The following is a 24713-nucleotide window of genomic DNA, read 5'->3' as shown; positions in this document are numbered from 1 at the left end:
GTGAGACAGGAAACCATCAAAATCCTAGGGGAGAATACAAGCAGATAGCTCTGTGATCTCAGTCAGAGCAACTTCTTACTAGATACATCACCACAGGCAAGGGAAACAAAAGCAAAAATGAACTATATGGACTTTATCAAGATAAACAGCTTCTGCGAAACAAAGGAAACAGTTAACAAAGCTAAAAGGCAACTTACAGAATGGAAGAAGATATTTACACGTCTTATCAGATAAAGGGCTAACATCCAAAATCTATAAAGAACTTAGAAAATCAACACCCAATAAATAAATAAATAAACAAACCAGTCAAGAAATGGGCAGAAGACATGAACAAACGTTTCTCCAAAGAAGACATGTAAGTGGCTAAGAGACACATGAAAAAATGCTCAACATCACTCAGCATCAGGGAAATATAAATCGAAACCACAATGACATACCACCTCACACCAGTCAGAATGTTAAAATTAACAACTCAGGAAACAACAGATGTTGGCGAGGATGTGGAGAATAGGGAACCCTCTTACACTGGAGGTAGGAATGCAAACTGCTGTAGCCACTCTTAAAAATATTATGGAGGTTTCTCAAAAAACTAAAAATAGAACTACCCTATGACCTAGCAAGTGCACTACTAGGTATTCATTCAAAAGATATAAAAAATAGTGATTTGAAGGAACACACACACCCCAATGTTTACAGCAGCAATGCCCCCAATAGCCAAAATACAAAAAGAGCCCAGATGTCCATCAAATGATGACTGGAAAAACATGTGGTGTGTATATATACACAATAGAATAGTATTCTGCCATCAAAAAGAATGAAATAATGCCATTTGCAACAATGTGGATGGAACTGGAGGATATTAAGTTAAGCGAAATAAGTCAATCAGAGAAAGACTCTCATGTGGAAATTAAGAAACAGAACAGCAGATCATAGGGGATGGGAGGGAAAATAAAATAAGATGAAATCAGACAGGGAGACAAATCATAAGAGATTCTTACGTATAGGAAATAGGCCGTTGGTGGGTGAGGGGAATGGGGTAACTCAGTGATGGGCATTAAGGAGGTCACTTAATGTAATGAGCATTGGGTGTTATATGCAACTGATGAACCGCTAAATTCTACCCCTGAAACTAATAATATACTACATGTTAACTAAATTGAATTTAAATAAATTTTTTTTTTTTAAATAAAGAATGAAAGAGAAATAAAGATTCCCTTGTTGCAGGGGGGCAGAGGCTGATTAAGAGACAAACTACTACCAGACACATACTCAAAGAAATTCAAAAAGGGTTTTTCAAGGTAACTAAAAAATGATACCAAATGGAAGGTCAGAGATGCAAGAGAACCAACAAGTAATGAAAGTGATAACCATGTTAACAAGAATGAACAATGTTCATTAAACAGTGAAAATGCATTCCTGACACATAGTTATATAAGTCAGGAAGTGAATAAATAAAGTTAAACTGCTCTAAAGTCCTTGAATTGTGTAAGGAAGGATACAACTTAATATTAAACATGATAAATCAAGGACATAAGTTGTGATTTTTAGAGTAACTCCCCCCAAAAAATCAAAGACTACATAACTTCCATTCTAATAGAAGTAAAATAATGAATATTGAAAACACACAAATAATCCAAAATAAACAAAATAAATCCAAAATAAACAAAATAAAAGATTTTTTAAAAGAACATTAAAGTGAGACAAATGAAAAACACATAAGATGGTAGATTTAAACCCAAATACTGCATCTCATTTATTCTAAAACACATTCTTCACATATTTAAAATACTCTGAAACTGAAATTCATCTGACAAAGTACTTACTTAATAGGCAACATTTTTCTTAGTGGTATATAAATAATAATGTATCTTACAATCAATTGCATCTACAGTTAAATAAATATAGTATATTACTAATTATATTAAACATAAATAAATTAAATGATAGAATTAAGAGACAAATACTGTCAAGCTGGATTAAAAAATAAAACCTAAACATGTTGTTTCAAAGCATACATCTAAAACATAAGGATAAAGAAAAGTTCAAAGTGAAAGGATGGGAAAAAATATACTTTCAACATGAAAAAATCTGGGGAAGCTAAATTAGTAACAGACAAAACTGACAGTCTAATCAATAAAAAAGGAAATGAAGACACATAGATTGAGAAGAAATAAAACTTTGCAAATGATAGTCATCTATGTATAAAATCCAAAAGAACCAACAAAAAAAATTTCTGAAACTAGTAAGCAATTAAAGCAAACTTATTAAAGCAATAAAAGGTTGTAGTACAAAAGATTAATATACAAGTCAGTTGCTTTCTTATATACCAGCAACAAACTAACAAAATTTGAAATTAAAAAAGCAATTCCATTTACATTAGCAAAACCAAAACCAAACAAAAACACTTAGGTATAAATGTAACAAAATATTTACAAGATCTATAGAGGAAAACAATAAAACTCTGATTAAAAAAAATCAAAAACAACCTAAATAAATGGAGAGATAGTCCATGTTCAAGGACAGAAAAACTCAATACCATAAGGATGCCCATTCTTCCCAACTTGATCTATAGATTCAATGCAACCCCAATTAAGATCCCAGTTGGTTATTTTTTAGGTTCGACAAAGTGATCTAACATTTATATGGAAAGAAAAAGGACCCATAATAACCAATACAATACTGAAAGAGAACAAAATTTTAAAAGTGACAGAATCTGACTTTAAGATTTACCTTAAAGCTACGGTAAACCAAGATAGCATGGTATTGGCAAAAGAACAGACAAATGGATCAATGGAAGAGAATCAAGTCCAGACATAAACCCAAACAAATATAGCCAACTTATCTTTGACAAAAGACAATCTGATGGAGAAAGGATAGTCTTTAACCCAAAAAAGAGTATCCACTGCAGAGAAAAGGGAACTCTCTTACACTTTTGGTGGAAATGCAAACTGCGGCAGCCACTCTGGAAAACAGTACGGAGGTTCCTCAAAAAGTTAAAAATAGAACTATCATAAGATCCAGCAATTGCACTACTTGGGTATTTATCCAAAAAATACTGATTTGAGGGGATACATGCACCCCCAATGTTTGTAGCAGCATACAACAATAACCAAACTGAGGGAAAAATCCCTAATGTCCATCAACTGGTGAATGGATACAGAAAATGTGGCATATATACAATGGAATATTACTGAGCCATAAAAAGGAATGAAATCGTGGTGCCTTAGTGGCTCAGTCATTAAGCATCTGCCTTCAGCTCAGGTCATGATTCCAGGGTCCTGAGATCAAGCCCTACATTGGGTTCCCTGCTTAGCAGGAAGCCTGCTTCTCCTTCCCCCACTCCCCCTGCCTGTGTTCCCTCTCTCACTGTCTCTCTCTCCATCAAATAAATACATAAAATATTAAAAAAAAAAAAAAAGAATGAAATATTGCCATTTGCCATGACATGGATGAAACTAGAGGGTATTATACTAAACAAAGTAAGTCAGTCAGAGAAAGACAAACGCTATATGATTTCACTCAGATGTGGAATTTAAGAAACAACAGATGAACATGGAGAGGGAAAGAGAGAGAGTTGAAACAAAAAACTGACTCTCAACTATAGAGAACAAACTGAGGGTTACTGGAGGAGAGGTCGGTAGGGGATGGGTTAAATGGGTGATGAGTATTAAGGAGGGTACTTGTGATGAGCACTGGGTGTTGTATGTAAGTGATGAATCACTAAATTCTACACTTGGAAATAATATTACTTAGTATGTCAACTAACTTGAATTTAAGTAAAAACTTGAAAGAAAATAGAAAGAAGAGTATCTGCAAAATCTTTGGCAAACATTATATTTAATGTTAAAGTGCCGAAAGTTTTCAAATATCACTGTATGATGACAGATGGTAACTATACTTGTGCTGAGCACAGAATAATGTACAGAATTGTTAAACCACTATGTTGTACACCTGAAACTAATATAACATTGCATGTTAATTATTCTTTATTAAAAAAAAAAAGACAAAGATGCACATTATCACCACTTCTACTTGAATATTGTACAGGAGTCCCTAGCCAGTACAGTCAGGTAATATAAATAAATAAATTAAGTTATAAGGATTGATGAGATAGAAACAAAACTATCATTACTGCCAGATGATGTGACTACATAAGTAAAAATCCCAAAGAATTCACAGGTGTGTAGCACTAATATAAAAGTGTAACAGGCTGCTAGATATAAAATAAATACAAGAAAAAAAATTTATTTTTATACAAAAAATTAGAAAATTAATTTTTAAAAGAGAAAGCACTTATAATAGCATCCAAAAATATAAAGTATAGGAATAACACTAACAAAAGAAGTTGAAATCTCTATAGAGAAATATAAGAGGAATTAAAGATCACAGACTTGAAGATTCCTTAATGAAAATATTGTTAATTCTTCACCAAACTAATCTAGAGATTTAATACAGTATCAATCAAAACCCCAATAAGACTTTTTTGTGGAACTGGACAATTCTCAAATTTATATGAGAAAGCCACAAATAGCCAAGACACTCAAACAACTAAGTCAAAGTAGGACAACTTGCTTTATACAACCAATTATAAAGCTGTAAAAATTAGGAAACTACAGTAGTGATGCAAATATAGAATAAGAAACAAATGAAATAGAAGAGCCCAGAAACAGACACATATATTTGAGGACACTTGATTTATGACAAAGGTGACACTCCAAAGTAGCAATGAAAAGGATATCTTTTTAACACATGGCCCCAATTCAACAAAGAATTCATATTGGGGGGAAAAAAAAAAAAAACAAAAAACCTGACCTCTACCTGACACAATACACAGATAGTAATTCTAGGTGGAGTTTGGACCTAGATATGAAGAAAGGCTAAAACAGATCAAGAGTCTGGAAGACAATACAGGAGAGTATCTCTGTGATATTAAAGTTATGGAACATAAATAAGATATAAAATGCAATAGTCATAAAGGAATAGACTGATAAACATGACTACACTGAAATTAAAATTTTTCACTAAAAGTCACCAAAAAATTTATAAAGACTTCTATTAATCAATAAAGATAGTCAACCCAATAGCAAAACTGGGGAGGGTGGGATGGAACAGTATCTTCACAAAAAACAAAATCCATATGGACTTTGGGGAGGGTATGTGCTATGGTGAGTGCTGTGAAGTGTGTAAACCTGGCGATTCACAGACCTGTACCCTTGGGGATAAAAATATATTATATGTTTATAAAAAATAAAATTAAAAAAAAAAAAAAGGCCAAAAAAAAAAATCCAAATGGCCCATAAACACGTGATTTAATCTCATTAGTAATCAAGGAAATGCAAAGGAAAAGCACAATAATATACCACCATGTGTCCAACTCATTAGCTGCAGTTTGAAGTGGATAATATCAGTTGTTGGTGAGGTATCCACTTAGCACTCACTGTATCCCACAACACATCTCCTCCAGCCACCTCTGATTCCAGCAGTTATGGCGGACAACTCCCCACAACTCCTGCCTCTAAGCTTTTTTCGAGTTGTAACTGAAAAGCACGGGGGCAGTTAAAATCCCAGGGGGCAACCTTCAAACCAAACAAAGATGGAAGCAACAAAAATGAAAATGTAACGCAGCTACCTATATCAGGATGGACAAACAGCACAAATACAACATCAACTAAAAAAAGCTACGCTGATATGAAACATACTCGTATAATTGTATTTATTTGCTCTATTTAATCTTTTCTATGAATGGAGCTCAAAACAGGCAAAAATTAAAGTGTTTAGGAATACATACTTTTTGTGACAAAACTGTCGAGAAAAGCAAGGAAAGTACCATAAAAATCAGGATAAGGGTTAATTCAGGGAAACTACAAAAGAGACTTCAGAGGATCCTGGTAGTGACCTGACATGAGTGGCTACACAAACGTTCACTTTATAAAAATGTGTTCATTTGTGGGTGCCTGGGTGGCACAGTCAGTAAAGCGGCCAATTTGGTTTCATCTCAGGTCATGATTTCAGGGTTGTGAGATGAAGCCCTGTGTCAGGCTCCATGCTCAGCGGAGAGTCTGCTTCAGATTCTCTCTCTTTCTCTCCGTCCCTCTGGCTCATGCTGTCTCTCTCTCAAAGAAATAAATTTTTTAAAAATGTGTTCAGCTATACATTTGTTTAGCTAGATTTTCTGTATGTGCTTCATCTTTCATAATAAAAGTGTTTTTAAAAAAAAATACATCACAAGTTCTCCCAGAGTAAGAAGGCCCTGCAAGACTTATCCTTGGTCCTTCTCTTCCTACAGTCAGGCTCAGTAGAGTCTAGTAAACCAGAAGGGTACTCAATCAGGACTGAGAAATCTTTTAGGAAAAAAAGATGAATTTGCTCAGCCTGATAGAGGTTGCTCAAGATCAGAAAGCAGACAGGGGGTTATACCTTTTATAGGAAGCAATCATTAAAAAAAAAAAACAGAATCCAAGATAAAGACCAGAATAAGAGGTAAACTTGGAATGCAGGGCAATCTTTCTCTAAAAAACAAAATAAATAAAATAAAATAAAAAAATACACAAGAAGGTGGAACAAAAAATACCACCATTAATAAATGTAGATTTATCACCAGCTGTTGGAGGAAGTAAGTTCATTTCAACTAGGAATAGACTTGAGCAGCCATCTGTCTAATGAGGTAATGTCCACCAGATCTTAAATAGTTAATCCAACACTGTCTCCATTATGTCCATTCTGCCCTCTGCCCCTCTGCTCAAAGTGGAAGTGAATGCAATGTTGTCTGAGATAGTTTACTTGTTCTCAGAAGAAGCACGATGCCCTTCATTCAGTAGCAAAGGTTTCACTTATAGTCTTTTGGGGAAGTAGAAAACCTTCCATTCTTTAAAATCTTATATTCCGAGATCTAGAAAGCAATGTTCGTTCATTAGAAGTCCTTTGCCATTACAAATGTTGCCTCAAGATATCTCTGTTTGCTACAGACTCAATTTTATCCTAATATCAACTTTTCTTTAAGTAGGCTCCACTCCCAGTGTGGACCCCAAAACACGTCTTGAACTCACGACCCTTGAGATAAAGAGTCAGATGCTTAAACAACGGAGTCACCCAGGCACCCCATCCTAATACTCCTAAAGTGCTTCTACACTGACCCCTGTAAGCAATGACTTCCCAAAATTTCATGCCTTGCACCATCTCTCCCAGTCTCAATCTGTCCCTCTAATGTTTCATTTTGCCGTAAGACTATGCTAAACCATGCCCCATTTCAACCCTGCGAGCATAATACATTGCTGCTTCATATACAAAAGGTCAACAGTGAAAACAGCTCGAGGTGAACATCTGTAAGCAGTGGAATATTTATATTTATCCAACACTTACCTACCAGCTACATCTCTGTCATAGAAGATAAGTAAAGTACAGATGGGACTTTTTTTTCTTTTTGCCCTGGCTAATTTTAACTTACTACAGTAAGAAAATTACTATTACAAGCTCAATAAAATGTGCATAAACTCACATAATGACTCACTACACCATCACACAACCTCCCCAAAAGACAAGGGCAACAACAGACAAATATTCTATATATCTCTATTAGAGGGGCGCCGGGGTGGCTCAGTCAGCTAAGCATCTGCCTTTGGCTCAGGTCCTGATCTCAGGGTGCTGGGATCAAGCCCCATGTTGGGCTCCCTGCTCAGCAGGGAGTCTGCTTCTCCCTCTCTCTCCCACTGCCCCTCCTTTAGCTCATGTTCTCTCACTCTCTCTCTCTCTCTCAAATAAATAAAATCTTTAAAAAAACTCTTAGAATGCTAAACAAAAGCGTGAACTCATATGGCACCAGAAATAATGGGAAAATAAAGTCAATACAATCCACTCAGATCTATCTGAAATATGATCATCTGGTGAAAAGTTTTTAAAATAAATAACTCCACAATAAAATTAACAATGTATAATATTGCAAGCATATATTATCAGTTCTCAAGAGTAAAGTCCAGGGGAACACTGATGAATAGCAATCTCCTAAATGTTCAATGCTATTAATATCTGTAACAGACAGGTATCTACATTTATTTGAAATTAATTCTATTAAAATAATATTGCCTTATTTCCTAACTAAAAATAAATATCTGCTCAGAGCAAAACAATTAAAAAGAAAAAGCCAGAAGAGAAATAAAATACACAAGTGACCCAAAAAACTACCACCAAAAATGAGAACCAGCTAAACATTTTGGCATACACCCTTCTAATCTTTCTTCACATGTTCATATTTTTATTTTTTATTTATTTTTTAAAAATATTTTACTTATCTATTTGACAGAGAGGGTCACAGCAGGGGGAGTGGGAGAGGGAGAACAGGCTTCCTGCCAAGCAGGGAGCCTAATGGCAGAGCTCATCCCAGGACCCTGGGATTATGACCTGAGCTGAAGGCAGACACTCAACAACTGAGGCACCCAGGCGCCCCAGATGTTCATAGTTTTAAAAAGGAGTAATTCACACCATGGTTTCTCACATACTCTTTTCTTTTATTTGAATAAATATATATTATATACTGTTAACCAGAATGATTTACAAACCATCTTCTGTAGTACTCTAGAGTTTCCAAGAAGATGCTCTCAGGGGCCAGGGCCAACTAATACATTAGATACAGTATGGCACAAAGCTGAAGACCCATGATAATTTCAATGGCCCACAAATTTACTTTAAAATCAGAAGAAAAAAGGCAAATCACAATAATGAATATTTAATAATGAATCCAGCCTGGATTATATCTGCCTTTATACAAATACGGTCATAAAATATAATTTTTCATATTTTTTAAATGGAAGAAGGGGCTTAAAAACATGACTTCTAGTACTATACTGTTATACTAAATAGGTATTTTGTGGTCAGTATAAACAATCTATTTTTTTGGACATGTGTAAGTTGTGCCCATTTTTATTATTCAACAATGCATATACATATTGTTTGCTCACTCTCTGATTATTCCCCTAGAACAAATTTCTAAAAATAAAATTGCTGGCTTAAAAACGTATCCTGTAGGGGCGCCTGGGTGGCTCAGTGGGTTAAAGCCTCTGCCTTCAGCTCAGGTCATGATTCCAGGGTCCTGGGATCAAGCCCCGCATCAGGCTCTCTGCTCAGCGGGGCGCCTGCTTCCTTCTCTCTCTCTCTCTGCCTGCCTCTCTGCCTACTTGTGATCTGTCTGTCAAATAAATAAATAAAATCTTTAAAAAAAAAAAAAACAAAAAAAAAAGTATCCTGTAAGGTTTTAAACACAAACAACCAATCTGTTCCACAGAAAACCTGTACTAATTCTCATCATACCAGAAGTATATGAGAGTGGCCTGGTGACTTACATACCCTGGTTTCATAGGTTAAAAACATGCTGTTTTATTGTTTTGATTTATATTTCCTTGTTTAGTGATATGAAGAAAAGTTTTACAAATTTACTAATCTTTTATATTTATTTCTTGTACTATGAGCTACCTGAACATATTCTTTGCTCATCTATAAATTTATGATATTATTATTCAAAAAAAAAGGCAAAAACAAAAAACTTTGTCTCAAATGTTTCAAATAGTATTCTTCGCTATTTGTCCTTTCACTGTTTGAACTGTTTTTTTATATACACAACTCTTCAAATCTATAGACTGCTTTGCACTTTACAGTTTTGGGGTTGTGGGGGCAGTGGAAAGACTCATGTTTCGAAAAACCTTTCTCCATCCAAGATTATATCTATTAAGTCATATTTTCTTCTATTTCATTATATATTTGGAATTTATTTTAAAGTATGATATACGGTAATTTCTTTTCAAATTCTTAACAAATTATCTCAGCCTCATTTACTGAAAAACCCTACCTTAAAAAAAAAGGTCACTTTTATTATTTCTGAGGTTTCTACCATAAGACTGTTAATATGTTTCTTATGCATTTAAGTTAGTATTATACAGTTCCCAAACATAATAGTTCATACCAAGAGCCTTCTTTAAGGGTCTTCTCTTTCAGTATTTTCTTCACTACTATTGCAAAATTACTCTTCCAAATTGACTTTAAACTTATTTTTGTCAAGTTCTACAATGAATAAAATATATACATATCTGGAACTTGATTAGACTTATATTAAATTTATGAGTTAATTTGGTAAAGACAGATATATTTCCAATATTTAGTCTCTCCATAAAAGAACACTGCCTTTATTCAAATTACATATTCTGATTTTCAATAAACTTCTCTGTGTTCTTTAAACAAGTGCTGCATATTTCCTATTAAGTTGATCCCAAGGTACTCAGAATTTTTGGCAAATATAGTTTTTTTCTCACATTTTTTCAAAATAGTTAAAACTGGACTATTGAAAATCTACTTATTTTATAACTGTATTTCTAACACTAGTTGATTCCCTTGCTTTTCAAAAGTAGACAATCATAGTAACATCATTTCCCCCTCTTTTCAAATATTTACTTCTAAATCTTTTTCTTATTCATTGCACTAGCTAGAAAATCCAAGCCAAAATAAACTAATAGTACTGATAGTATCGTGTATGCCCAATATTTTATGGTTTCCTCTCCAATCTTATACCCATCATTCTCCACCGTGTTCTTCGCATAGAAGGCTGACCTATACGGACCGCACCTTTCATGCAGACGTGCAAGAAACATGACCAATAAGAGACACTGGCAAAGATAAGAAGTTGGTAGGAGAATAACTGATTATTCCTCTGGGTCCCACTGTAACAGGTCACCTGATGATGGCAGTTTCCCTCTACTTCAACTTTTAAACGGTCAGTCACAGCCATAGCTATTTCTCTCCATAATGCCATAACAGTCTTCATTACATCTTCTACATCCCCACTGGGTTACATATTAAGCCAGTCCCCAAAACTTCTTGCCTATTCTCATAGGGAAAATGGTAGATCTATATTCGAGATCATCTTGTATTCATGTTGAAGTTTTAATACGCAGTAAGTTTTAAATGTAATAGTCATGATACAATTTTATTCAAAATATTTCATAATTACTTTGGCCTTTAGGTCTCTGATAGAAGATTTACTTAGGAGAATGTTTTTAAACTTTAACTCATTTAGGGTTTTTGTTATTAGTATCTAGTTTTACCACATTGTGGCCAAAGAATGAGACCTGTTCTGTTTCTGCTTCTTTTCTAAATTATTTAAGTCTTTTGGCAAAATATAGGGTCAATTTTTATGGAGATTCCGGAATACCTGAAATGAAGATATATCTTCTGTTTGTACACAGAATTACATTATTATCTATTAAATCAACCATACTAGGGGGGCCTGGGTGGCTCAGTTAGTTAAGCGTCTGCCTTCGGCTCAGGTCATGATCTCAGGGTCATGGGATCGAGCCCCACAACAGGCTCTCCGGTCAGCAAGGAGCCTGCTTTCCTCTCTCTCTCTCTCTGCCTGCTGCTCTGCCTACTTGTGATCTCTCTCTCTCAGTCAAATAAATAAATAAAATCTTTAAAAAAAAAATAAATAAACAAATGAACCACACTGATATTTATTTAAATCTCTATAATTTATGTGCTTTGTTTATATAATCTGGTAATGATTAAGATGTTTTAAAATTTCCTCTTAGATATGTGCTCATCTTCCCTTGACATGCTTTTTACATTACATATTTTAATAACATAATATCAATAATAATGATAAATGTTCATTAATGATCATACATCTTACAAATGAAAAGTGATCATTTTTGCCTTATTTGGAGTCTCTTTGTCTCAGGTATGTTTCCTAGATGAAACATTTATTTAGAGTGGTGTGAGACCTAGACTGAGAAGCATTCCATATATATTTGTCAAACTGTTTAATTTGGCCTTAAATTATTATATCTTATACTTTGCATTTTGTAACACCTTAACAAATGTTCTTTTGTGCTTTGTAATTCTATGTTGCATAATTTCTCTAAAAAATTTTTTGTCCTGGGGAGGCTGCCCGGCTCACTCAGTAGAGCATGTGACACTTAATCTAAGGGTAATGAGTTCAAGCCCCAAGTTGGGTGTGGAGCCTACTTTAGAAAAAAAAAAATGCCCTTGTGAATTAGAAATGGCATCCTGTTTTCAATTCTACCTCGAGGTCATTATTTTGACAATTTAAAATGCAGTTAGACATCTATTTCTCCAGTTTTCTATGATTTTATACCTCCCCCACTCAGTTGTTTTATTTTTTTTAATATTATATATTTTCTTTCATGTTTCATTTGTTCTCATTTCCCCTCCACTAAATCCAATGGTCCAAAAACCATACTTTCCACTGTGTTCTCAACATCTATTCCATCTTTCTAACTTTTAATCTCTGTCCTTTCCCCTTGTAATCTGGGAAAGTTTATCCAGACTGACTTGCAGATCTTTTTTGAACAGGCATTAAAAAGAGTTATCCAACCAAGGCCAAAATGAGTTCCCATGCTAGGACTGAGATAAATTTAGACCTCCTGGCCCCACTGTTCAAGAGGGGATCCCAAACACTTCACACACACACCCCTCCCATTCCATTTCCTAACACACGAAGCTGCATCAAGACTCCCTCCCTGCCTTGAGTCTCCTGGGACAAATCTCCTTCTGTCCTATAACCCTGTTTACATTTATCACCATAAGAAGCTGTAGCTCTCCATGTAGGCCCTTATCTCCCTCCTGTTCCCTTACTAGGCACCTAGAATTCACAGTCCAGCATCAGCAAAACCTCTTGATATCCTCAACCTCTTCTCTGAAAGTAACTTTCACTGTCAAGCTCTACTTGAAATTCTGTTACTCCCGGATTTCACAACTTCCACTAGAACCTTCTCAAGGAGCAGCAGCTTTTCCCCTCATACAATATATATATCAATAATAATGATATAGCCCTCATACAACTAGAGATAGAGTCAGTGTTCTACCACCAGATTGCTTCTTCTAGGCCATTCTTTCTCGATTCTTCCTAAAACCTTCCAGCTCTGAATCTCATAAAATTAAACTACCCACTATTTAATTACTCACATAACAACCTGAGATGCTCCTTCTCATGTCCTTCCCACCAACACTGTCACTCTAACACTATTCTTGTCTTAATTTTTGCTGATTTCAATATACAGGTAAATAACCCTACTAATCCCTTGCTCTCTCCATAGCCTGAACTCCTCTCCTCCAATGATCTAATCCTCTGCCATTCAACCACTCATTGCCATGCTTTTAATGGACATTTTAACATTACTATAGTTTATAATCTCAACTTTACCCATCTTACTCTCCCCAGGTACATCTTTATACTCGAATATAACTTTAATCCCACTGGGACATTCAGTGTTTTCCCTTTTCACTTCCTTTATCCCCTTGATAGCCTCCCTTTCCTAGGCCTTATCCAGCTTCAATGTCATGGTCCATCATGATAATTACTCCTTTGCAAACAGATCTGACTTCTTTGCACCCTTCTTACTTCATTGTATTTGGCCTAAATAAAACCCGGTTAACATCAGCTCTCGTATGCTACCTATGCCATTGAATGTGGCTGCACAAAAACACACAACCACAAACTAATCTCACTTAAAATTCATGACTGTGAATCTCAAGTGGCCCTTTAGAATGGCCCAGGAAACACACTCTACTCCATTTACCCTCTCATTCTACCACCCAACTATTTCATACCCTCTCTTATCTCCTAAAATCCCCCAACAGCTTCCCCCCACCAACCTTTCAGCTGATGAACACACTTTCTACTTCACTGGCAAAACGGAACCACAGACTCCCCACCACTACATCTATCCATCTACCAGCAGCTACCTCCATTTATTCTTATTACTACAGATACCCTGAGCTCCATTTGAAAAAACCCCTCCACTTGTGCCCCAGATCTCATCTCCTCTCACCCACTCAAGGTCGCCTATAGCAATGTTCCCCTCTTTGTTCTAGATCACCAATTTTACCACCTACTAAATTATTCCTCTTAGCATACCTGCTGTAATTTCTTCCATCTTGAAAAAAGTCTACCCTAACCATACATCTTCCTTCATACCTGGCTCTTTCCGCAGATAGCCACACAGCTTCCTACTCATCTCCTTTAAATATTTCGTCTATTATCACCTCAAAGGAGCTTACCTTGACAGTACTAATTTTAAAACCGCAACCTGACCTCTACCATCACCACCACCACTTCTGGCCCTCCCAATCTTCCAATACTTTAAAATGTAAACTCCAATAAGGGCACATCTTTATCTAATTCACTGAAATACTGCAAGTGCCTAAAACAAAGTCTAGCACCAAGTCAGCATTCAATAAATACTCAATAAGGGGCACCTAGGTGGCGCAGTTGGTTAAGTATCTGACTCTTGGTTTCAGCTCAGGTCAGGATCTCAAGAGTCTTGAGATCAGCGCCCTGAGTCAGGTTCTGTGCTCCGCCCAGAGTCTGCTTAAGTTTCTCTCACCATCTCCCTCCGCCCCTGCCCCCAAATTGCTCACACATATGCGCTCGCTCTCCCTCAAATACATTAAAAAAATTTTTTTAAATAAGATTTAAAAAATTAATAAATAAACAAATACTTGATAAGTGAATGAATAAAGTACGGGTCCATTCTTCATTGCTTCTTATACCACTTCAGATTCCACTGTAGCACTATTTCAGGACACTCCTTTCCTAACTCTGCATGCCACCGCTTTCATCTTAGTCTCCTGTCTTATCACGGTTGATTATTCATTTCTTGTTCCCTGAATTCATGTCTCTCTCAACTACACTCCCAGCCAAAGCAAATACTAAATGTACTTCCCTCCCCTGCAGGAAATCTTTTACAAACATATGACTTTTCTTGTGAATATAATTACTTTTTTCATTAAGTATAGTTATTTTCATGAACACTGTTCTAATTCTTCCACAGCAATTTTTCAGCCTAGTATTTGCTCAAAAACAGGTAAATCCTGCAGCAAATTCTGCTTGAGAGCTTTCCTTTACACCACGATTTAATTAGAACTGTACTTTCAGATCTGAAGATAAAGAGCTGGCTAAGAGCAGTTTTTATTATTCTTTCCGTGCCCCAGAAACTTGAGGGAGGTAGGAAAGGAAATGAATACTTGGGGCTGCAGATATTCCCCACATGAAATCTTCATCTGTGCTTGGAAAAGATGAACATCTTCCACATCTAATTTTTTTCTCTAGCTCAGCTTCTACTCACATATGCATTGTGTATGTCTAGCTCTCTACTTAACACTACCACCTACTAAATTAGGAAAGAACCGTGTTCCCTTACGATAAATCTGCACCATAAAGAAGCCCAACAACTCAAGGGTGGTGTTCACCTGTAGACCCTCCTTGTAATTCCTTTTGAACCCTGGCAGGAAGGGGTTCTAAGATCACAGGCTCTGGACCCAGACTTCTTGACTTCAAATCCCAGCTACACCATTTACTTTGATGTGTAACCTCACTTTCTTTATCCTTAACTGGAGATACCCACATCTCATTAGGTTGCTGAGCATTAAAGATTAATGCAAGTGCTTAGAACAGTGCCTATTACAAAATAACATTCACTAAATGTTAACTCTTCTTTCTCCTCCCCTTTGTCTTGCCTCTCACCTTTATTTATAAAAGTAGAGATGTTAGTAGGACTATGTCAAGATTTCTTCCATTTACAATTACAATGAAGCACTTTTCTCAAGAAGTGATTTATGAATAAACGCCTCCTATAGTCTTTCAATCTAATCTAACCTACACTACATCTAACAAAACTCTTTCCTAATTCCTAATTCAGATGTAAATTTTTCCATGTTCTTATAGTTCTGATGTGTCAATTTACACAAGAGTGTAGCTACATAACTGTGCCTACACAAATGTTTCCGTCTTAAAGGTCTCTGGAATCATTTACTTAATTAAAAAACAGACTTCTCATTGGTGTATCATGTGATTAATTTCGGAAGAGCCAGGAATAATTTTTCAACATAGACATGAGAACATCACAGAGTTTAAGAAACACCAATCTATGTCATGTTAAGAAGAAGAAGAAGAAATAAGTCAGTTACTCACGATGCTCCTGAATTCATGATGCAGCTCTTTGCACCACAAAAACAATCTCTGCCATCATCATGATTCATTCCAAGGTTATGACCCAACTCATGAGCAACAATGGATGCAAACGTCTCCACTGTGATTTGCCCAAACTGCCCAAACACAGGAAAGTATTAATTAGGTTTCTGAACAAAAATGATATGCTTATTATTTTTTCCACAAAAGGAAATTAATCACTACAATGGTGACCGTCTTTACGATAAATCAAGCATCCAACATCAGTCTTCACACATTTCACTAAGAAACTGATACGACATGAACATAGAGCCTTGAAGCAACAGACCAATTACATTAGCACTAATAAGTTATTTGCAATGATTCAAGGGAAAACAGATTCATGGTTCTAATTTAATTTTCTTAAAGGGGGTTTCAACTTCCTTGTCCATAAAAAGTGAGGAGTTAATGAACACATCATATTAGAAAACTAATCCAATCTCTAAAGAAAAAACACATCTATCACTTCTATCCAAAATATTGTTTTAAGGACTAGAGGAGGAAATATGCGGTCAAATGCTTGACACTGTCCTAACGCAAACATCCAAAGTTAAATTTCAAGAACAAAAACGTACCACATTAATCCCGCCTGCATGGCTCCTTGAACATACTGTTCCCACAAATGCCATTCCTGCAGTCCCACCAAAACCTTTCTTCCTAGATGAAAATAAAAGGTCAAAGTTAGAAAATGTACTTGGGAGGGGTGAAAGGAACACACTGATCTTACTTCACTGGGCTGGTAGAACCTACAAAAACTGGGAGAAGAATGGCAAAGATAACTGACATTTTAAATCAGAACACAAGTCTTACTTCTTTTTTGTTCTCAGAGAATGAGATTATATCAGCCATTAATTAATATCATTAATTAATATTAATATTGATTTCTCAAATGAAGATATGTTTTAGATGCCAAGCTTTTTTCCTACACTCTAGACGAAAAATCATCCCAAAATGCATTATATTTCTTTATTCAAAAATTCTAATGAGGAGAGACAGTTATCACTCAATGAACACAACACACCCAGGAGGCTGCAGAGCAGGGAGCACAGGAAACTTAAGAACCATAATGGCCTCCATATGGGTCCCAGGCAATCATCACCTACACACTTGTATCTCAAGACCTATTTCTACACCTGGAACTCCTTTGCCCAGTAAATTCTCCTAGCTCATTCCCTCAGCTCCTTCAAGTCTTTACTCACAAGTCTTCTCTTTTAGCCTTCCCTCAACACACCAACCTGACTCCTCCAATACTTTTTTTCTTCGCAAGTGCTCCACTATTTATTGAATAGAAAAGCATAATAATAACAACACAATGTATTTAAAATGTTCTATAAGCCTTCATAAGCGCTTTACAAAAATAATCTCATTTCATCCTGAAATCCTACTAGATAAAAATTACTGGGCCCACTGAACAGATTAAGAAACTGAGACTCTGGGAAGTTGTATCTTCAGCTGTTAGGTCACCAAGCTGTGGTCTGACATAATGCTATCTGATTCCACATTTACTATCCTCAATAACTATACCATCCTGGCCCTTTCTCCCCTGTAGCCAGGTAAGCACATTCTAATCAGGGAGAAATGCAAGTAAAGAAATCTGTCTTCATGTCATGAGGAGCTGAGCCTACAGTACAAAAAACTGTGGCTACTAAGATTCTTCAGATATTTCCTGAGTCAGAATATGAGCTTCACTGGTTGTAACCTTAAACTCCCTGGGAGACATGCAGCTACAGGCAAATGAGGTACTTATTCCTTCACATGATGATAGAAAATTAGAACCCAAGACACTGTGTTGTGTATCTAGTTCCATTATCACAAACATAGATGACAGAGGCCACACGACATGCCCAAATTCAAGATGTTTCATTCTGTACCAGTCTCCACTAGCATGCCAAGGCAGGCAGCTCCTTCAGATGAGAAAGGCAGATGCCCACCCTTGGCCTTCACTGGCTAAACCAAAGGCAAGGAGATGGAGAATTCAGCCTTAAGCATCATCTCAGGCAGTGCTTTTCAAACTATCTAGAGGGAAGAGCCAGTAATTTTTTCTTTAATTTCCAATTCATCACAGACCAATATGTCTTCATTTTCCCATTTTTTTAATTGAAATCTTGATATATTAATTTCAGGTGTATAATACAGTAATTGGAAAATTATATACATTATGAAATGCTCACCACCATAATATAGTTACACTCTTCCTATACTTTTACTTCTACCCTCCCTGCTCTATTTTTCCTCCTTATCACTTATTAGTATTTAATATATTATACACATTTATTTATCTCATTTATGGCTAATCTCCTCTACCACAATATGGACTCCATAATGGCAAGAATTTTCATCTGGACAAACACAGTTCAACTGTGTGAGTTCCCTTACAGTAAATTCTAGAAAATGGAAATTAACCCACATTAACAGAAAAAAGATTAATGGTTGCTTGGGGAAGGAATTTTTTTGGGTTTTTTTTTGGAGGGGAGAGGAGATTGGATTACAATGGGGCCTGGAGGGAATGGACATGTTTGTTATCTTGATCATAGTGATAATTTCATGGCTATATGCCAAAATGCACCTCAATGTACACTTTAAATATGTGCAGCTTAATCTTCATCTGTTAAACCTCAATAAACCTGCTTAAAAGTTTAAAACATTTTAAAAATACAGAATTTTTGTCTTCTTTATTCATTGCTATCACCAGGACCTAGGGTATACACCTAATAAATATTTTTTAAATGAATGAGTAAATCTTTCTCTGAGGTATCTGACCAACAAAGAGAAGAGGACCAGAGATACTGCCATAAGGGGACTGCTAAGGAACCACCTACGCCAGATCACCCTCTACTTAATACCAGAGTCTCCAGGCCCTACACATGTACTCAATGCTTCCAAAAGGCTCTTTAGCACCCCATTCTTAACCAAAAACACAGCCAGGGATCATTAGACAGACATTTGGGAAATGCCTCCACATGACAGATGGATACCAGACAGAAAAGAGAAGACAGCTTGGTAGGTTTGGTTGGGCAAGGCGTGAGAAATGTGCTAGACTCTTTGCTCTTCTTTGCTCTCGCCTTTATTGGTCCTGCAGAAGAATCACAGATCTTTATCGCACTTTCTCAAGCACGTGATGTGTGACGCGTGACAAGGGGGTCTTGCTGGAACTAGAAGGATCTGTTTATGGGAAAGATACGATATGCTAATCTGCATGTTCTAAGAATTCTGCTAAACATAGCCTAGGGGACAATGCATACATCTCTCCGATCACAGGGCGGCTGTTTGGGCTAAGAAAGCTTGGGGGAACTCCCCACATGGCATTCCTACGGCAAAGCGGTCATGCAGGCCTCCTGGTCATGCATGCCTCAGCATCCCAAAGGCCTGGGCCCTCCTCCGAAATCTTCCCTGCCCCCAGTGGTCTCCGTGTTACATTTTATCAAGCCAGGTAATGTGGATGGTTTCATGCTCTACATTAGTAACTCAAACACAAGGGAAATTTTTCCTCAGAAAAAAATTATGAGTTTTAGGTACCATCAACACTGAGGGAGGCAAAAATATATAAATTAGAACACTTTTCTGCAAAAAGCTTGCCTATCAAGTCAGAAGACTTTTTCAGGGGGCAGGACATGGGGGAGGGGGGTGGATAAAGAGTAACAATAACTCAACTGCTTTGCCAGGCAAAGGAGGCTGCAGCAGGCTAAGGCCTTCAAAACTTCATCCCTCAAACCAGAAAACCTTTAAGCATGAAATATTTTAAATAGTTTTAAATGAGGATTTTGCTGTAAGTTTTGGACTGTATTGGTATCAAGTGATTTATGTAAGTTTAGGTTTTATTATGGTACCATGGAAATGCTACGTAAAAGAAAAAAAATTTTTAAACATCTATCAGTAAAATCCCAAAGAGAGTAAAAGAATTATATCCATAAAAAGAGAAAAGAGAGTAAAAGAATTATATCCATAAAATGAGAACTTGATTATATAAAAATATTAAAGGGGACAAAAAGATCTATGGAATATTAAAAATAAGATGACAGAAATAAAAAACTCAACAGAAAGCTTAAAAGAGAAATTTAAGGAAATATCCCAGAAGGCAGAACAAAAAGACAAAAAGAAAGGAGATGGAAGATAATAAAATTAGAGGACAAACACAAGAAACTCAAAGGCTAACCAAATAAAAGGAACCCCAGAAGGAATGACAAACAAAAATAAAGAAAATCAAATCGTCTACAAAATAATAAGAAAAAAATTCCTAAAACCACAGGACATCAGTTTCAAGACTGAAGTTCCCACTAAGAACACAACACAATAAATGATAAAAGACCTACACTGAAGCATTATCATCAGGACAATTCAGAAACCTGGGAACCAAGAGAAGATCCTACAAGTTTCCAGAGAAGGAAGAAAACAAACAAACCCACAAAGGACCAGGAATCAGAAATGGTTAAGGCTTCTCAGCAATAATACTGGAAGTCAAAAGACAACAGAGCCATACCTCCAAAATTCTGAAGGAAAAAGACTTCATGCCTCAAATTTAACACAAAGCCAAATAACCAAAAATGTTACAAAACAAAACCCTGAAAAAACTGAGTTAGTTAGGCCCTAGGATAATCAGAGGTTACACAGGTGTAACTTTTAAATTCTATTCTGAGACTATGAAGCACAATTTCTGACTTGCAAGAGGTCAAAATTTTTTCTTTCCATATATTCTTTCACAAGACGAAGGTAGAAAACATTCCATAACAAGGTTGAGGGAGTAAAATCCAGGAAAGAGGAAGGACATGGAATAAAGGTGACAGGGGATCCAACACAGAAGGGAAGACTCATTATTATACTGTGACTTGTCAAGGGGAATATCACACAAAGCCCTCCTTATTCAGACGAAAGCTCAAAAACCTTAAGAAAACATGATTCTAATTAAAAAAAAAAAAAAAAAGCAGAAGTTATTGATCATTACATTAACAGCACTTTTTTTTAAAATCTCTTACAAAACGAGCTGTGCACTGTCATGTCTCCGACGTGTTATGAGAAACTTTTCCCGCCACTGTACAAAGTTTCCCAACACATCACCAGCACCTCCAATTATGTTGATCAGGTTTCCATTTGTCCAAATCTCTAGTCCAACTAGTACAATTCGAATATTCAACATAATATACATCTAGGAAGAAAACAGAAATAAAAGTATGTAAAATATATTAAAGAATCTTAGAGTATCTTTTAACTTATAATGAACACAACTACTTAAAACAAAAGCAGGACTCCTCCCCTCCAAAAAATACACTTCTTTCAATATAATGAGACTCTAACTTTTTAAGGGTCTCAGTGTCTTCATCCACAAAATGAAAGTAATAGAAGTTCAAAATTGTTTTTACCTTTCATTCCAAAATCTGAAAAACTGAAAATTTATTGCTCTAAACTAATGCAAATCTATTTATGGTCCATATGTATCTCACTTAATATAAATATTCATGCATTTCACTACAGGAATATCAGTGAGTTTGATTACAAAAAGCTATCAGAGATCCTGTTAGAGTTGTTATGCAATACATAGTGAACCATATTATCTTTCTAAACTTTTACCTAAAATCCTAATTATACAAACCCCAAAGGTTTCAGATAGTGCACTATGGAATGCATTTTTATTTCATAGAGATACTGGGAGGAATAAATGAAAATAAATGTAAAGCACTTGGCTCAGTTTCTAGCATATTATAAATGCTCAATAGAACACTACTGTCCTCATCATTATTATTATTATGCTTAATATTCACATCAAGGAAATACCTTATAGAGGAAATTATCTTATAAGAACATGCATCTAATTCTTCAATATCTCCCACTGGATAATTGAACTACAAACCCTCCAACCAAACTTCTCTCTCTCTCCCTCCCTCCCTCTTGTGCACACTCACACTATCTCTCTCTCTCTCTCTCTCTCACACACACACACACACACACATACACACAGAGTCCTATCATGGTTTCAGAGTAGGAGGCAGCCTTCATCAAAGTAAGATTGAGTAAAAATTCAAAGGTCTTTTCATAAATGCCAAAGTTCCTTATCCTTTCTACACTGAGAATAAAATAGATGCTATTATGAAATCTCTTACTTGTCTCAAAGTCTTTCTACAATTATACATTCCCTTCAAACATAAAAAATGTTACAAAACAAACTAGAAAACAGACCCCTGAAAGAATGAGTCCCTAGGATAATCAGAACTCAAAATGAAACAATTTTTAAATTCCGTTCTGAGACTATAAAAAGACAGGCTAGAATAATCCCAGTTAATAGAAAACACAACTCACACTATCCAAGTAGTTTGCTAAATGGATCATCTCCTCTCTCACTGCAGTCTGATTTCTTCCCATCATGTCATACTGAAACACAAGAAAGGAAAATCATTTCACCAAAGTCATTTATGAAAAAAATTTCTAAAATCTGTTATAATGAAGGTAAGAATCCCAAGTATTTCCTCTGCACTAAAAATGGAGGCATTTAGACATGCACCTGCCTTTCAAATTAAGAAATCTAAAGGATACATTTCAGCGAAATAAATAGGAGTAAGAAAAACAGGCTCAAGTATGAAATGAATATTAAGCAAAACATACCGAAATCTTTATTTGTTCCAAATTAGCATAATTTTAAAATAAATTCTCTTTAATGCTCTTTTTATTCATTTTAATGCAAAAATGTTTTCAAACAGTTTATACAAGTAGTGTTTAAAACCATCAAAATGCACAGATAAAGGGACAAAAACAATCTACAGATTTCCTGACCTTTTCATCCCTTAGGCTAAAGACATTACCAATAAACAATTTCTAAACTCTGGGCTAAATTAATAATGAGAGATTAACCAATGTTCACCAACAGACATTATATGTAGACAAAATAGATATTTAAAAGTTTAACTATATTAAGACAAACAGTTGATATGACTGATTATTTTCTTCAAGACCCGGCTAAATCCAAATGTCTATTTGAACATTATTTTAATACAATCAACAAATAACTAATGAAAAGAAAATTTTAAAAAGAATGTATGGTTTTGCTCTAAGATAAGAGCATTAATATATCAGATCTTATTTAATATATCAGAACATATCAGATCTTTTATCAGTCAGGCATTTTATCATGATTCTCCTAAACAAAAAAATTAATTTATCCAATAAGGTTTGATTAAAATGGAATCATTCTTATTTTGAACCATTTTCCACCAGTACATAACATCTATCTGGAGAGAATAATAAATAAAAACATTACAAATCTCTATTTTTGACTTGTCCAAACATTCTCCAGAAACTTTTTATCCATTATCAGGTGCAAAGTTCATGCTTGGTCACACTCCCTGTGCTTTTTCCTTCTACCACTTGAAGGTAATGAACCTACAACGAACAAATCTGAATACATTTCTATCTGTTAATAAACACAGCTTGTTTATTTCCAACCTATGCACAATAAGGGATTTTTTTTAACCATAAAAATCCTCTAAACTCTGTAGCTTACAAGAAAGGAACTGCCAATATTGTTAAGTTTCTACAACTTTTTCACACAAACAACAAAGCTAAAGTAAAAGTCAGACAAAACATTTCAAATAATCTGTTAAATTATATAATAGCTGTATCTAAAACTGATAACCCTGTAAATGCTGAAATACACCCATTACTTTTCTTAGCTAAGTTAAGCACAATTCTTAAATATGAATAAGGAAAATCCCTGGTGTTATCCTGGACACAGAAACTAAGAGTAAAGACTAAAATCAGCTATTCTCCTGTATTCCCTTCTGAAGCATGCCACAACCTGGAAGTTTCCGTCTCTTAAAGTGACGTATAAGCAAGTTGGCTGAAATTCTAAAGAGCAAAGTAATTTCATTAGGCAACAAAGCAGTATCTGATTGTTGGTTTTTCATCACAGTCCTTTAAAGCCATCTGAAAAGGTGACCCTAACTAAAGGGCAATACAGTTTTGCTTAAGAAACTGCATGAGGAGATCACCCAAAACAACTGGGTTGGGAAGGGGGGAGAAAATGATCAGTAAAAATAGTTAGAGGTACTCTCATTTACTACATTCAGCTTCTGGTGGGGTTATGAACATCAAGCATTTTTAAAGGAAAAAAGCCATTTGAGATTTAAAAATACATTTAAGAAAAATCAATACAAATATATTATATTTTATGTTTCCTTCATGGGATGCTCACTTCTCATCTGCTTTTCATGAAAAAGAAGAAAAATTGTCACCAATCCTACCCTTTCCTTGTCTACAACAATGAACAGCTCCACATATCGGGTCTGTGGCAGGACAGCTCTTCTTCTCTGTCAAAAACACAAACATCATAAAGACAAAAAAAAAAAATTTATAAGACTACATGTTAAAAAAAAAAAAAAGAAAGAAAACTACATGTTTTTCATAGGTAATGACCTTACCCTCATCTCTAATCTCTTATTTCAGGCCAGCTAAGAATGTGATAAAGTTAATTTACTTTACACAGATCAATAAAGCCAAAAACGTTTTTTTCTAAAATAGTGACATCTCCTCTCTATACTAGCCTGAGAAAAATTCTAGTTAACAACAATATGAGGTATTCAAATTTCCAAAGCAGAATTACTGATTTTCTAATATCAAAACTACACATACTCACACACTCTAAAGGGAAGCCCCATTACTATGCTGAGTGAAAAAAATGAATATAAGAATTATACTATTACAAGAATACAATAACCCAGAGCAG

General features: G+C 35.4%; 1 protein-coding gene across 1 annotated transcript in view; it reads right to left on the bottom strand.

Moving 5' to 3' along the window:
- LOC111144521 (ADAM metallopeptidase domain 9) overlaps positions 1-24713 on the bottom strand; it is a 149237-nt gene that overhangs the window by 90390 nt on the left and 34134 nt on the right. Inside the window, exons 7-11 of the mRNA XM_022498840.1 lie at positions 24232-24297; positions 22295-22366; positions 20977-21146; positions 16582-16663; positions 15971-16104 (exon numbers count right to left, since the gene is read on the bottom strand). Coding sequence (XP_022354548.1) covers positions 15971-16104; positions 16582-16663; positions 20977-21146; positions 22295-22366; positions 24232-24297 — 524 coding nt within the window. The remainder of the gene's footprint in view (positions 1-15970; positions 16105-16581; positions 16664-20976; positions 21147-22294; positions 22367-24231; positions 24298-24713) is intronic.

Source organism: Enhydra lutris, unplaced genomic scaffold, assembly GCF_002288905.1.
Source record: "Enhydra lutris kenyoni isolate GAN:26980312 unplaced genomic scaffold, ASM228890v2 scaffoldscaffold11, whole genome shotgun sequence".
Lineage (NCBI taxonomy): Eukaryota > Metazoa > Chordata > Mammalia > Carnivora > Mustelidae > Enhydra > Enhydra lutris.
This window is presented reverse-complemented; position numbering and strand designations above follow the sequence as displayed.